Source organism: Stegodyphus dumicola, chromosome 3 (genome assembly GCF_044657685.1).
Source record: "Stegodyphus dumicola isolate Sdum_Otavi_A_Nest chromosome 3, ASM4465768v1".
Lineage (NCBI taxonomy): Eukaryota > Metazoa > Arthropoda > Arachnida > Araneae > Eresidae > Stegodyphus > Stegodyphus dumicola.
In genome coordinates this window covers 139,353,712-139,369,854 of record NC_140770.1, presented here as the reverse complement: position 1 = coordinate 139,369,854, position 16,143 = coordinate 139,353,712, and the positions used below count along the sequence as shown (strand labels likewise).

The window sequence follows — 16,143 nt, the reverse complement described above, 5'->3', positions numbered from 1 at the left end:
ATGCCATTCTATAATTTTTTCCTTATTCTTATCATACCGGTATGCTTTGTGGCGAACTGGCATTGAATCTCCGGTGTCAATACTATGGTTAGTAGCCTGAGTAAATCCTGGAGTATCACTAAATAACGAAGCAAATTCACTTACCACTTGTCGGATTCTTCGTTGCTCTTCATTAGGCAGGTGGTCAAGGTTTAACATCGGCGGTTCAGCCTTTTCTTCTCGAACTGGTTTCATCGTCAGCTTAAGGGACGCTTCATTAAAATCTAGCGTTGCTTGTGCCTCTGAAAGATAATCTATTCCTAAGATAATATGTGCTTGCAGATTCTTGACTATGAAAAACATAACCTTTACTTGTTCATCCTTGATACGGACATACAGCGGTAATTTACCTATACACTTACATCTTTCTCCTTGCGCAGCTAACACTGTCGTATTATCCGAATTATATATACGATATTTACGAAAATACTTCCTAAAAAAATATTCTGCCACACAGGAACACTGCGCACCTGTATCCAGGAGTGCGGTAGCTGGGATATTATTCACCAACACTTCAATCTTCGGAAGAATCAAATTTTTCACCATTACTGTATTTAACTTGAAGGAAGAGGGGTTTTCGTGGCCTTCGGATTTCCGCACCCTCCCGTCAGCAGAAATCCGTTTTCGTTTAAATTATTTTTCATTTCCGTGCTTTCCTTCTTTTTCCACTGGCCTTGAGACTTTTTTCCTGGATTGCTATTGAACTGTCGACGTTCGCCGGCTGTTTTTGAATGCTCGGGTTTCCTTGCCCTCTGATTCGCTTTGCTTCCGTAGCCGTGTGCTTGAATTTGCTGTAGTCTTGGCGCACCAAATTGGTTTCGCTGTTGATATTGGCGTCTTCTTTCAATGTCCGCCGTTCTTCTACTTTCAAACTGGATTGCTAGCTCAAATAACTTTTCCAGTGTAGTCGGATTTCTTAATTCAATAAAGTCTTGCACTTGGGGCAGTAACCTCGGCAAAATCACTTGAATTATCTCAGGATCCGGACGGTTTCCATACAAGAGTTTGAAGACGTGAATTTTTCTTAAAATAAAGCTTGAGAGATTTTCGATTCTTTGTTGATATATGCTGAAAAGTTTCGTTTCTAATTTCGCACGATCCCTTACGACAGGGAAGGCTTTTACTAGGGCAGTCTTGAAATTCTCGTAAGTATAGGTGGGACTTCCTGCTTGACCCAAGAGACTTCTGCCTATACATTTGAACCAATTAAGCGCTTGGCCCCTCAAAGCGCTGGTAGCTAAGGTAACTTTTTGAAATTCGTGCACGGGGTAGAGCATGAAGTGGTCATCCAATTTTTCCAAACAACTGGTTACCGGTGAGTTTCCATTAAATGTTGCTTCTGGTTTCATCGAAGCGCGCATGGTCTGGACGATGTAACCAAATCCTTCCAGGGCGGCAGCTGGCATTTCTGGATTCTGAGCCGCTTCTGCAGGCAGCACAGGTTCTTCTTGAAACTCGGCCATGGTTATTCTTCTTCGTTGGGCGCCACTATCAGGTTCAATGTTCCGTGTTACTTTCTTTGGGAACATGCAAGGACCTGACTCGGAACAGAGAGCTTACTAAAGCTATGTTCAATAACTGTGGGAAGTAGACAGGATACACAAGAAGGGTATACAAAACCCTTTATTTTTCTCTATTTACAATAATTTCCGTACTTCGGAATACAAAGACCCACTACTTGTGGTCTAAACGTAAGAATATAAAAATAGAACTAAACTCTAACTTAACTTTGAAATAATAAACGTGGAAGATTGGCCTTATATTAACAGGAAGCCGTATGTAGTACAGAGAACTGTTAACACTACAATACGTTTAAAATTATCAAGAGGATTAAACCTCTGGCCTGGAAGGCAACCAGCAACTGAGTAAAACTTCTAAGGTAAGCGGCCTGCTTCGACTAACTCCTTCCTCTCTCTCGCTTGGCAAAAAGTCACAACTTAAGTACTTGGCGTTCGCCATACAAATTTGCATAAATAAGTTAACGCTTTTAATTCTGGCCGGAAGTAGAAAATAAGAAGTGATAGTAAAGATTTAAAATAAAATAAACGTTAGTAAAACTTAAGATCCTTACAACTGCTGTCAACTCGCTTGCTTCCTGCTGCTCTTTCCTCCATTGAAACTAATCATCACAAATACGAGTATGATCAAGACTGGTCATGTTGATTGCGCCCATTATGCTACGTAAGTCCTGTTATGAATGTGCTTCTCATAAATAAAAAGTCTCAAATCAACCATTTAATATCGATTATACATCGCCTCTTTGTAAATCACGCTATGCGGCGTCAACAACTTTAAAATTATTACATATTTATGATGTGAATCAAGAAAAGATAGCCAGTGCTTAACTAGTAAAACGCTTAAATAATTTTGTTGTTTACTATACGTAATTTTCTCTTTTCTCCCCCCCCCTTAGGAGTGGATCCTTGTGCAAAAGAGAAAGGCGGATGTGATCAAGTATGTCGCTTTTTTAATGATCAAATGCAGTGTGAGTGTTACGAAGGCTATCATTTACTGTCAGATGGAAAATCTTGCAAGCGTACGTATTTTCAGTGCTTCTCTTTCTGACACAAAAGTACTTATATAAATTGTCTATTACTAGTAATTGTATTGAAATAGTATGGTTTTGAATCGACATTTTTTCCGAATTTTTAAGTATTCTTTTATTACAGTAAATAAAATCCAATATTTTGGAAGCTTTATTGATTTTGAATATGTATTGCATCTGAATATAGCCACATTTTATTTTTAAAATAACTATTTTTCTACGTATAAGTGACGTATAAGCGTACGTATAAATGAATACTATAATACTGTAATAAAAGTCCGTTGTTTTAAAAGACGATTAAATTTTGTTTTTAATTTTAGGAATTAATCCTTGCGAACGAAACAATGGAGGGTGCAGCCATATTTGTTTGTTTCAAGATGATTCTATGCGTTGCCAATGTAACAATGGCTATCGTTTGCAAGAGGATGGAAAATCCTGCAAAAGTATTCAACAGTGTTCCAAATCATTCCACTAAATTAAAAAAAACTCAATGTTTAAAATTAAGCAAAACAGTAAAATTTTTTGGCGTAGATTCTGAATAAAACTGTATCGATTTTCGAGGGCGATCGGACGCAGGTCCCGCTTCTTCAGGTGCAAAAAGAAGGAATTTTTGCTCCTAAAGCTGGAAAAGCTCTTCTGAAGAGGAATCCATCTCGTCTGAATCTGATCGCCCTGGAAATCATAGAATTTTATTAAAAAAATACTCTAACCTTATTGTTTTGCCTGATTTTAAATTTGACATTGGCATGTTTTTTTTCCAATTTGAAACTCTGAGTGTTCTGAAAATATTCAATGTGTTTTATTATTTTCTTATTTCGATGTAGCTTTTAGATTATGATGTATAAACTATAGATGATTATGATGTATAGAAATCAAAATAATATCATGACTGCGGAACTTTGCTAAATTTCTATAATGCAAAACAAAGTAATTTCCTAAGCTAAATAATTATTCGTTGTTTGTTTCCACTAGCAAACGAAACCGATACCGAGCGATCTTTTTTCTAAATTTATGAAAGGGTTATAGAAGCAGTACACTAACTAATAACAGTTTAAAAATACTAATATAATGCTCATTTAATTGTATAAATCAACATGAAAAATGCTTATTAATACTGATTGTTAATAATGTCGCTGCGTAAGGTCGTTGGTATGGAAATATTAGTGTGAATCCACTGTCAAGAAATTTTTGTGATTTTGTTATTGTAAATCCTCGAATGTGAAATTTTCTCAAAATCCAAAATTTACACAGCGCCGTTGGCGGATTTTGTCTCCCTCCTTCTTGTGGAAAAGAAATTATCACTTTGCTCTTAAAAATGTCTCTAAATCCAAAATTTGAGAAACTTCCAAGTGATGCCAAATTTAGCAACTTTTTTTTTACGGTAAACCTAGTAGGTTTTTAAGAAATTATATTATTAGTTCCTCGTGTGCTATCTGCAAGCTCTCGATGGTTATATACCAGCCAACCATTCATATATTTACCCCTGCCAATCGAGTACAGGGCGTTACTGTTAGTCAGAGTCCTCCATATTAGGAAAGTGGTTCGAGTTCGACAAAGAAATGTGCCGCATTTGCAGGACACTGAGTCGAAGCCTTGCAGACCTCAACCCGATCCCAGAGAAGTCGCCTTTTCAATAAACTTCGAAGGATTTGGAGGACTCAGTGATTCGGCATCAAGTCTGGCGGCTATCGCAAGTCAAAACAGCCGGAGTCCATTGGTATACAGAATTCAGAAACAGCTTCTGACAATGCCTATTTCGCAAAGACCCACTTTAAAATGAGTTCCCGCTCACACAGGGATTCAAGGCAATGAAGCCGCTGACCTACTGGCCAAGCAGGCAGCCAACTGCACGGATATATTAGAAAGACCAACTAAACTTCCTTGGTCTCATATTAAGCGAACAACTTTGACAAGTCTGCTACAAAATTGGCAAAGTAGATGGACAGAGGCAGAGGTAAGACGAAGGACATTTCGCTTACTGCCAAAAATTAACATGGAAATAAAGACCCACTGTGCTAGCCTAACACAGTTCTTGACAGGTCATGGACCATTCCCAGTATACCTGAACAGATTCAGACTTAGGGATACTCCTTTCTGCGAATGCGGAGAGGAAGGCGACACGGACCATTATTACTTCCACTGTGTACATACAGGAACCTGGCACTTGAAGAAACCAGCGAACTGTGCCTGGGCAATGTGGACGACTAACACACTCAAAAACAGAATAGCCCTTGATAAAATAGAGAAAATCTCAGGACACTGCCTAAGCAGAAAAAACCGTGGATAATATTATAATGTTTCAAAAGTTCAGAACTTAAAGCATATAACCAGAATAACGCTTAGTGCCTTGCAGTTAACAATATGTAAAAACTGTTATTAGTTTATAATATTCAACCTTGTTACTCTGGAGTCTTCCCCGCCGTCATGGTATATAATTCCGTTTGGCTCATGTCCGTGGTCGAAAGCCATCATAGCGGTGCACTCACTCACTCACTCACTATATTTATACTAGATTTTAATTTTGGGGTGATGAGCCCTCAGCTATAGCATGTGTAACTTATTCATATATCCTGTACTGACTACTCATCCGAAGGGATGACAATTAGGAATCCAGTCTATGTATTTTGTGCCTCCAGACCGAGATTGTTGAAAGTTCAGAACTCAGCCAGCCCAAAAAGTTAACCCGAGGGCCGTGGTTATGTACACAGAATTTCGTAATTCTGTAACTGTGTAGAGTCATTAGGAGTTTTTGGAAGCCAGAGAGATGAAAAAGAAGCAACCGCCTTCGCCGGGAATCAAACCACGGACCTCTGGAATACCGGCCCAGAGTGCTACCGTTACACCACGAAGGCACGCTAGGGAAGTGGTAGAAATACCTTATATACTCCTCTTCTTAAAGGGCGACTAGGGTTTTAGGGGACCTAGTCGCCAAATCCTGGGTGCGGAGAATCATCATCCACAACCCTTTTAGTTCGGGCGCCACTTGTAGAGTCATTAGGAGTTTTTGGAAGCCAGAGAGATGAAAAAGAAGCAACCGCCTTCGCCGGGAATCGAACCACGGACCTCTGGAATACCGGCCCAGCGTGCTACTGTTACACCACGAAAGCACGCTGGGGAAGTGGGAGAAATACCTTATAACTGTATGTTCAATAAAATGAAACCTGTTAAAGTATTTATGTATCTCAAATACAGCGCGCAGTTTAACATAACTCGATGCTCAAAGGTTTTTATAACACCAAAAGATAAATATTTATTATTAGCTACATAAATTTATATCAATGAAAGAGACAAAACTAATCTAAATCGAATTTATAATATAAAAAGGAAACAAACAAATATTTGGACTAATTTAAGCACTATTTTTAGTCGTTTTACTTGTGTTCTTTTGTTAGTAGTTTTCATGATTGCTGCTTGCTTTAGGAATAGATCCATGTACCATAAGAAACGGAGGCTGTTCCCAAATTTGCCATTTTCAAAATGACGCTGTTTCTTGCAAGTGTTACGATGGATATCTTTTGGAAGCGGATGGAAAAACATGCACGAGTAAGATAATGTATTTTATCTATGTAATAACTTAAAGATCAAATCGATTCGTTTAGAAATTCGGATCAAAAGTGTAAATCAAAAGCATGGTTTATCGCTCAGTTTCGTTTTATATATATATATCTGAGAAATATACAGGGGAACCTCTAGATACGAGCACCTCTATATACGAGAAATTCGAGATACGAGGAAAGTATGAGCGAAAATTAGTCTTTAGAGACTAATACGAGCACTGACTCAAGTAACGAGCAATGAGTCAGCCTGTTGGTAAGCGCAGCGCTATTTCCCGATCCGGCTCGACTGGGGAAATCTTCTCGTCAGATCACTCAGTGTTCTTTGATCTGCATGTTTGTGCGCTCATAAGTCAATTGTTTTTTACATTTAACGTGAAAATAATTATTTCATGATGCCTCCCAAGAAGATTGCTGCCTCAGATAGTGCTGCGAAGAAAAAGAAGGAAGCATGGCCGTTGAAATTAAGAAAGAAATCATAGGTAAACATAAGCGTAGTGTAAGAGTGACGGAATTGGCGAAGACTTACGGCCGTTCACATCAATGATCTGCACTATTTTGAAGAAGAAGGAAGAAATTAAGAAACTAGATGTGGCCAAAGGAATCCGTTGCTTCCAAGCACCGTCCCAAACTCGTTGATGATGTTGAGAAGCTGTTGTTGGTGTGGATTAACGAGAAACAGTTAAAAGGCGATTCGGTGTCGGATGCTATCATTTATCAGAAGCTACCATAAAGGTAAACTGCGGTTATGTTATTTATCAGTGTTATTTATTAGAATTTATGTTGATATTTTTCGGGGTGCGGAACGGATTAACTGGATTTCCATTATTTTCAATGGAGAAGTTTGTTTCTAGATAGAGAAATTCGCTACACGAGCCCAATGCTGGAACGAATTAAACTCGAATCTCGAGGTTCCACTGTAATTCCAGTTTGGTGAAGCTTAAAGTAATTAAATAACTCATCAGTTTTGCTGACATCAGTAAATATTTTAATTTGGGATTTATAAGACCGACTATAATTTACTATCAACTCTAATTTGGTTTATATCGCATGTCTGTGGAAAAGAAGTGTTACAGCGTTGGGGGTGCCATCATTGGTCACCCAACTTCCCATGCATCGAAAATGGTTTGTTAAAGGTTTACATATTTTAGTACCAGTCAAACTGGGTGTAGATGAGGGAAAGTCACATCATAAATACTTCCTTTTCACTTAAGAAACCAAATTAAATTTCTTATCAGCTATTGTACATTATAAGAGTATTGTATGCACTTTAAAGTCCGTTATCTATTAATTGTTTATTAACTTTTTCTGTTATTATTATAGTATTTGTACATCCAAATGCAGGATTAGAAAGCAGAAAAACTTTTGTATACAAGGAGGATATTTCTTTCCATTCGGCTTCGCACATACGGTAAAAGCCCATTATATCGCGAAACGATATACCACGAATTCTGATATATCCTGATATATATATATATATATATATATATATATATATATTCAAGTATACCACGGTCATACTGCTTTAGTTTGTAGATGCTTTAGTTTCTTTTTTAATAGCTTTAGAACATTACTTCTTGATACGTATTTTTGTTAATTCAATAATTCAAAATAATTTAATTTAAAGGAATTTAATTTTGTAAAGATAAATTAACTAACTTTCCTTTAGAGATATCCCCATTAGTTTCTATAAGCATTAATGTCATTATAAATGTATTTTAGGAATCAATCCTTGCACTATAAAAAATGGTGGTTGTACTCAAATCTGCGAATTTCGAGGCGCGGCAGTGTCCTGCAAGTGTCATGACGGATACCGTTTACAAGCAGACGAAAAAACATGCAAGAGTAAGTAGATTTGATACTACGTCATACTGAAATGGAATAGTGTCAAAGCCGATAAATTCATCTACTATTGAATAGATTGTATTTTTTAAACTTTTTTTAAAAATCTTTTCAAGCTGTATTCAGAATGCATGAAATCTGGATTTCCTTTCATATATTTTTGCCGCTTCATCTTCTCTTTATCGTAACAAAATTTTATTTATTTATTTTAATAGTATTTTTTGCTTAAAGTTATTTGAATTTTTATGCATAGAAATTATTATTATATAATTATATTTCAACATTTAAAAACTTTCTAAAATCAGATTTAATAATCGCATCTTAATACTTAAAATGTCTGTAAAATACTTAATACTTTGTAATGTTGCGCGCTTCCAACCTGCACGCAACAATAGTGGTGACTGCTGAGAACTAGAAAGTAGACAAAGTCTTGAGAAGGGCTTAAATCCCTTTTTATTCAACTTTAGAAATTACAAATGCGTGCTCTTGACGCTCACAAACTACGCCGACCCGGCGGTAAAATAAAAATAAGAAACTAAAAAAAAGAATAGTAACAAGTGACTAACTACGAGGTTCTCTAAACGTAACTAACCTCACCGCGTTCTAAGATACCGCTGATAATTCAGCAAACTTCTGAATATTACGTTGAAAGATTAACAATCTGCCGAGGTAAGCACACAGGCCGAAACGCGTGGTTCTTCAATTTCTAACTAGCCACCTCCACGCTCGTGAAGCAAGGAAGCACACTTTCGAACTCGTTTCCCTTCTATTTAACTCAGATTACTTCCGCTGACAATTTGAATCCTTGCGCGTTCTACTAAAATTTACATACTCTGGCATTAGCAATTCCAGGGGAAAGTAAGGCTTGACAAGAAAGATAGTTTAAACTTAAAATAAATGTTAGTTAAAATAAATATAAAACCTACAACTTAAATGTCTTTCTCGGTGCATCTCTAAATTCTAAAATTTTGTCTCCTGTAAATTTTGTTACTTAGTGTCTCCTTTAAATTCTAAAAATTCCTAAATTCGCCATTCCTGAGTTTTTTTATTCGATGCTTCTTCAAATTCTAAATATTTTGTAGCTGGGTGCCGCTGCACCTGCTGCACCAAATCTGGCGCCGATTCTACCATCCTAAAGTTCTTTGTTTTGAAAATTGTTATAATACACTATCTTTCAGTTTCTGTACATATAGCTTTGATTACTCTTCCTTTGTAACAAATTTCTGGGTATTAGTTATACTGTATCGGTTTCCATAGCTTAGACTGTGGCTTCTAAAGTTTTATTTTTGTTATATTCGGAATATATGAAGCTGATTTCCGGGTATAATTTATGGTCTAATAAAAACGGTCTCCGTTTCCTGATTGATTTCTGGCTTATGTCTCAACAGTCGTTCACCTAATTTGCGCGTTCAAGAATGTCAAGGGAGAAAAACGAACACTTTTCTAGAAAGCGAAAATTATATTAATATTTAGATTAATGTCAGAAGTGGGCTGTATAGATGGTTACTTATCTCAGTACATACTCATACAAAGTCTTAATGTTTTTCCAGGTGTATCAAAAATTAATTTAAATAACCTGCTTTCTCGTACTACATTAAAAGGCACCATATCTGTCCGGTATGCGAAAATATCTTCTGGAATTCTTAAAGACTGAAAGCACATATCTGTAATATTACCTTCATGCGATGGTTTGTAGATGCTTTATTTTTTTTTACCGTGGTATTTTCTACGATGTCTTCTCCTTGCTTTTTTTTCTCCCATAATGTTATTCTTCGCGATGTATTCGTCTGTAATTGAGAAACTAAATGGCATGCCTTTATAATGCGATAATACCGAAATGAATATGCTTAAATGACATATTTATCGTTTTCATTATTTTTTAGAAATTAATCCATGCACCATCAACAACGGAGGATGCTCCCAAATCTGTGAGTTTCGGAATGATGTCGTATCCTGCAAATGTCGCGATGGACACCGTCTGGAAAGTGATGGAAGATCTTGCCAAAGTAAATGCACAACTAATATGATGTTGAACTTGTATAAATGCTTGACTTAGGGGCACCGAAATTCAAAGCAATTTCAAATCCGTGTATATTTTTGACAGATACCTTACTGATAGCACAAACAGTAGATTAAAATATATTTTGAAAGTTATGCGTGCTGTATTACTATAATAAAGTGAGCTAGGAAAAAAACAAATTTTTGAAGTTAAGGTAGTAAATTAAAAGGAAGAAGATATAATACGTCTATAGAACAGCAGTGTCTGCATCGACATCGCAAGTTTAATTTATACATTTGGTGTGAAAAGAAAACTGTAGTTTATTAAGCTTGTTAAATCAAAATCATGTGATTATTGTTTACATAGTTTTGGGAAAAATGTGTGGTAATAAGGATATAATTACATAAAATTTTTCCTAAAGCTAAACATGACTTATATCTGAAATATAACTTCAACGAATGATAAATAAAGTTATGCGAAAAAAATCGTAGATGTAGATTTTCACGTTGTAATGGCTCTTTTTCTCAATTTCAAATAGCATTTTGTTTGTAAGTAGTTCTAACATTTATTAGAATATTGCTTTAAATATCTTTGTAATCATTAAATCATCTATTCGACATTGTGTTTGACTTCTGTTGACTAATTATTAGATTTTAAGCGGTAATCCATTTTGATTACAGTAGAGTTTCACAAACTCGACCTGATACTGACTGAGAGTAGGTCGAGTTTCACCGAAGAATGGATGGGTTATTCACAAATTATGATATTTCGTTCATCACCTAAATCCATGGAATTTGAAAAGTCATCTTTGTCGGGTCTGTTAAAGTATCCAGTTTTATTTCCATTGTCATATTGATTTATTTTTTCTTCTCGTTTGACATTTTTAATTTTACAGACAACACAACACTTGTAAGCTTGTATATAAACAGATAAACTCTACTCAGAACGAACTGAAAGTGTAGCTTACAATAGAGTACAGCCATAAACCTTCAAGCAAAATTGCTAATGGCTAGCAAATGAGTGGAATGTGATTGGTGAACGACTACCTGACTTTCTACAGCTATTTTATTATCGAAAGGAGGAATGGGATAGATTGGAACATTCACGAAAAGAACAAAACCTGTCACTAAACTCATTATACTGGTTCAAAAAAATAGTATCTCAAACAGAAAAAGACAAAAATTGCAAAACTAGAATCCATAACAAATCTTTCACCGACAGAGGTGTATTTAGACTCGATAAGACGCTAAGCTATATGAGATATGAGGCCCTTTATAAGTCTGTTATACTATATTTTAACACTATATTTATACTATATTTTACTTTTTGGGGAGCCCACAAGAAAGGGGGGGCCCTAAGCTATAACTTGTATAATTTATACGTAAGTCCTGCACTGTTCACCTAGCAGAAAAGCATGCGGACATTCATATGCATAAACACATATTGTAATTACAATAGCACAGTAATTAAAACGTACCTTTTGCATCATTAATAAAACCTTATTTTAATAATAATGTTTTGCTTGATCAGCAGATTCTAGCGATTAAAGAAAAAGTTATCGTAGAGTTATACAGAATGTTGAATAATCAGGAATCAAGTTTCTGGAACTCTACTGTATATAAGAGTCATTCATTAAAAAAAGGAGACGAAGTGTCTATTACATTTAATAATTTTCCAAGAATTAGACATTTATTCTAACAGAACGCCAAACATATTATATGTTTTCTTGTTATAGTCCTTAAGCTGCTCGTGAAGTCATACTGCAATTCTCTCCTTCACGTTGTCTTTCGAATGGAATCGTTGTCCTCGCAAAACGATTTCGTTATTCATTTTCTTATATCTTGTCACAGTTGACTACCCGTGACGGGAGGTCCTCTCCTTCTTGTATCTGTTGTATAGTGTTGAAGGCACTGAAGAGAGCCATACGAAATGCCTGTTGCTTCTCACTCAAATTGTAAAGCTCCTGTTGGACCACATTTTTCGGAAATTCACTTGTTTCGTAAGGTGCAATTTTAACTCTCAAAAGGAAAACGTCAACTTAAGTGTTTTCTAATGTGAATTTGTTTTGTATTGTTACATGTTTGTCGTATTGACTGAACTATTTCAATTTTGCAACAATTACATCTGCAACGCGCTTTGGTACATCTAAACCTCAGTTCTCTGTCAGAAACTGCCGTCTTCTTTTAAAGCGCTCTTCCACCTTCGCAAGTGACGTGCAGTTTTATTCCCGTGTACCTTTGACATCCGTCGATAAATTTTAATATCTCTTACCTCTTTTTACGTTTAAAACGTAATACCACGCATTCTTTTTTCCATGCAACTATGTTTTATCAATGGGTTTACCTGTCACTATGTGGACATTGCACACGGTTGTTTGTCTCCTTCTGCTTACATCGTTTTACAACTAGCTACCTCTGACATCCTATGCACGTGTGGCAATTTTCTGCATAGGCTATAACTACTCTTTAGACACTTCGGCAGCGCTGAAAAAAATGCCGGTATCTCCTGCCAACTCCTTTTTCTACTGAATGCTCATCATAATTTAAATTGAAGTTTTGGTAAAAACTACGATTTAGACCTATTTTTATTACATATTATACTCAATTGATTCTGTAAATATTAAAGGACGAATATTTTATTAATTATACTACAGATACTGAAATAATTCAAGTTCATACTTTAGGAATCGATCCTTGCACTATAAAGAATGGGGATTGCTCTCAAATTTGTGACTTCCAGAATGGTGAGATATCTTGCTCGTGTGCCCATGGATATCAATTACAAGGAGATGGAAAGACATGCAAACGTAAGACAAATTTATAATAAAATTAAGCATTCAAAATCGTAACTTATATAAAGATTAAAAGTGTTTCTTGAATATATTAAATTTTGGTGTTTGAGATTTTTTCTAACATTTTAAATTCAACTATTATCTAGGAAGATTATCTAAGGTGATTGAAAACTTTTGAGCAATGCTAAAGTGTGATGTTACACACCTTAAGCAGAACTTTTCGGGACACAGTTCTTGACTGTAACTTGGACGATGAAACGATAGAAGATGCTTTCCAGTGAAGACATGTAATGAAAATAAGAGTATATTTGCAACAGCGTAGTATTTCAAGAATCCACAAAAAGATAGCTCTGTTTTTAAGCCAAAACCGAAAGAACGGGGCACTTTCAGATTAATAGTAGTGCAATCAAAACAGACTGCTTTAGCCGCGCAGCTGACTTCACTCTCCCTTCATTCGACTTGCGAACAAAATTGTGGAGTAAAGTAAAGTGAATTTATATAAGCGCTGGGTTTCGCACTCGTTGTCATTTCTGCCATAGATTTCCAAAAGAATGCGTAGTTTCACGAATCAGGAGAAGCGTAAACCATTTCATTTACCGAACTGCAGAAGAGAATGCTCAAAGACAGTACACGATTCTTACAAAATGCGGGTCGAATCATGAAACCTTCGGGCGACTGAGAGTAGAGAAGCTTCCTTGGCAGTGCCTTGAAAGATACAGGGCGTCCAAGGAGTGCGAGAAAACATTTTGTTGCAGAGAAAATATTGCGTAATATTAGAGATTATTTCGAATGTAGCATTTGGGAAATTTCCCATGTTTTAAGTTTGCCTGAATCGATGGGTGACGCCTCCTACAAGATGAAAGATCACATTCTTATCATGCAAAAATAATGCAAGCCTTGATGTTTGTAAATTATCAGCCTCGCATTAATTTTGCGCAGTAGCTTCTTCGGTAGACTACAGTGCAGCCGAAATTTCCTGCAAATTGTTTAATTCACTGACGAATTCAGGTCAGAAGATTTTTAATTGCCATAACACGCATATATGTGGAAAGCAATGTGCTCGTCACTTTTTACATTTGTATCAGCATACACTCCTACCACTCAGAACATATATTTGAGCAAGATTCGTCCATAATCACTTCATTACCCGTACCCTCCGTCAGGCTCGTATATAGTTCCAGTATGAAGAAGAACGCTTCATTCCATTTCAGCCCGGATATGGGGACGCCTTGAATGCAGCATTGTTAGGACTAGTCGGGGTGGTCGCATCAACTGGTCAGTAAATAGCCATATTTTTCATGTTTTATCCTCTGGCAACTTTAGTAAAGCTTCATCCACGATAGCTCGATCGATTCCAACAACAACCTGGTTGCTATGATTTCTGTTGCAACTACTATTGTTCGTGAAATGTCAATGTATGCCGGTAATTAAATAGAAAATGTGAAGCCGCCATACATGTTGGCATTCAATGGTTTTGTAAAGATCTTAAGTTTGACTAACTTTTATTTTGTTTTAACACTTTACTGTCCTCTCTTATTTTTCACTTCCGGCCAGAATAAACGCGTTAAATTGTTTATGCAAATTGTACTTGCTAACGCTTAAGTATTTAAGTTGCGGCTTTTCGCCAAGAACAGAGTTAGATGGAGAGAAAGTTAGCCTCCTTGCCACTGTGTTCCACGCGAGCTTTCAATCAGTTGCTGTCCGCCTTTAAGGCCAGTGGTTTAGTCCTGTCGATATTTAAAACGTATTGTAGTTTTCCGCAGTTTGCGCTCTACATACGTAATAAACTAAAACGCCAACCTTAGTGTTAGTCATCTGTATAAAGTATTAGAAATTAGCTTTTATTTAAATTTAGTTAGTTAGTAGTTCTTATATTTTTACGTTCAGACCACAACTGGTTGGTCTTTGTATCCCGAAGTGTGGGAGCGCCTGTAATATCGTGGTAAGTAAAGGGTAGTTAAACCGCGAAGCAGGTAAGGAGGAATAGTAGTCCTGATAGTTTATAAATATATTCAATAAAATATTTTTTGTAATTTAGTAAACTTTTCCTTTCCTTTTCTGCCATTCTTTTGCTTTTTAACCTCTATAACTTAACTGCTTCAGCTAAATCCATACACTGCATATCGAAATATGCTTATTTAGGTTTGTTTTGTCACCCCACAAACTTTGAGCGAAGAGGTTTTGAATCACTCTACATATTTTTTCACATAGAAGTTTTTTCCTTTAATTCTCAATCGCATTCTGCTATTGAATAGAAGACGCAATACTGAAGCATATTGAAAAGAAATCCTTGTTGAAGATTGGCATATACGCTGTTGATTGCTCTAAAATTTTTCAATCCATACGAACTTACGTTTAAGATCTCCGATCTATTTTCAATGAGGATAATTAAGTATAAATTCATAATATATAAAGAAATAAATATTCATTTCTTAACTTTCATATATTACTCACTGTGGACTGATTCTTACTATTTAAATCACTTTTAATTATTTATTAGAATATTGCTGGAAATGCCCCATAATTCAGTATATTATATATCTGATGTTAGTTTTTATTCTTATGGATAATTATTAGATTTTAAGAGGGAATATCATTTGATTATAATTTAAATATAGGCTTTGTTAAAAGTTCTAATCTAAGCCTACAGAGGATGCTCACGCATTTTTAGAACGATTTCGATAAAGAACTAAAACAATATTTTGGAATACAAATTTTTTGCAACAGCTAATTATCTGAAATGAGAAATATCGTATGTTACTTTTTAATTCATTTATCATTCAAAATAGCGAATTAAACAAGCTGTAGATTAAAGAATATATTTTTGCACTTTCGGAAAAGAAATATTCCTATTCCATAATTCAAAAATTTTGTGAGATGTATGGTATTGAAATTTCTAAATGCAAAATAAGCAACATTATTAATCGGAAAGAGAAAAACAATCGGTCATTACTTCTACATAGAAAGAAGACTCCAAACGAATACCCGAAAAAGGTACGATTTTTCTAAAATTAAACCATTGGTAACAAGAGAAAATCCGCAGACGTAGAAGTTCTTTACCTGTAACAACAATAACTAAAATAATAAACCAAGATTTACTACTCATAAAAGCTAAAAAGCACAATGCTCACCAGCTTTTGCCGAGGCCTTTGACTCAACGCAGAACAATTTGTAGAAAACTGTATGAAAACTATTTCGCAGAAGATCATTAGGAATACTTTGCGACCTTTGATGAGGAATGAATTTACTCAAATAACTGGGGAAAAAAAAAAAAAAAAAAAAGTCTTTTATTACCGTAAACGGAGAGATTGGTTCCTTCAGTGCAAATAAAGTTTTAGTAAGGAATTTATGATTTTCGCAGGATTCTGTTACA

The 16,143-nt window shown here is 35.7% G+C and overlaps 1 protein-coding gene across 6 annotated transcripts in view; it reads left to right on the top strand.

Annotated features, from left to right (window-relative positions):
• LOC118192818 (uncharacterized) overlaps window positions 1-16,143 on the top strand; it is a 560,683-nt gene that overhangs the window by 358,194 nt on the left and 186,346 nt on the right. For all 6 annotated transcript variants that reach the window (XR_015040285.1, XR_015040286.1, XM_085813364.1 and 3 more), the window contains 6 exons: window positions 2,453-2,575; window positions 2,905-3,027; window positions 6,005-6,127; window positions 7,861-7,983; window positions 9,864-9,986; window positions 12,663-12,785. Coding sequence is in view for 4 of the 6 variants with exons in the window: in XM_085813364.1 (XP_085669490.1) it covers window positions 2,453-2,575; window positions 2,905-3,027; window positions 6,005-6,127; window positions 7,861-7,983; window positions 9,864-9,986; window positions 12,663-12,785 (738 nt within the window). In the remaining 2 variants the exon portion in view is untranslated. The remainder of the gene's footprint in view (window positions 1-2,452; window positions 2,576-2,904; window positions 3,028-6,004; window positions 6,128-7,860; window positions 7,984-9,863; window positions 9,987-12,662; window positions 12,786-16,143) is intronic.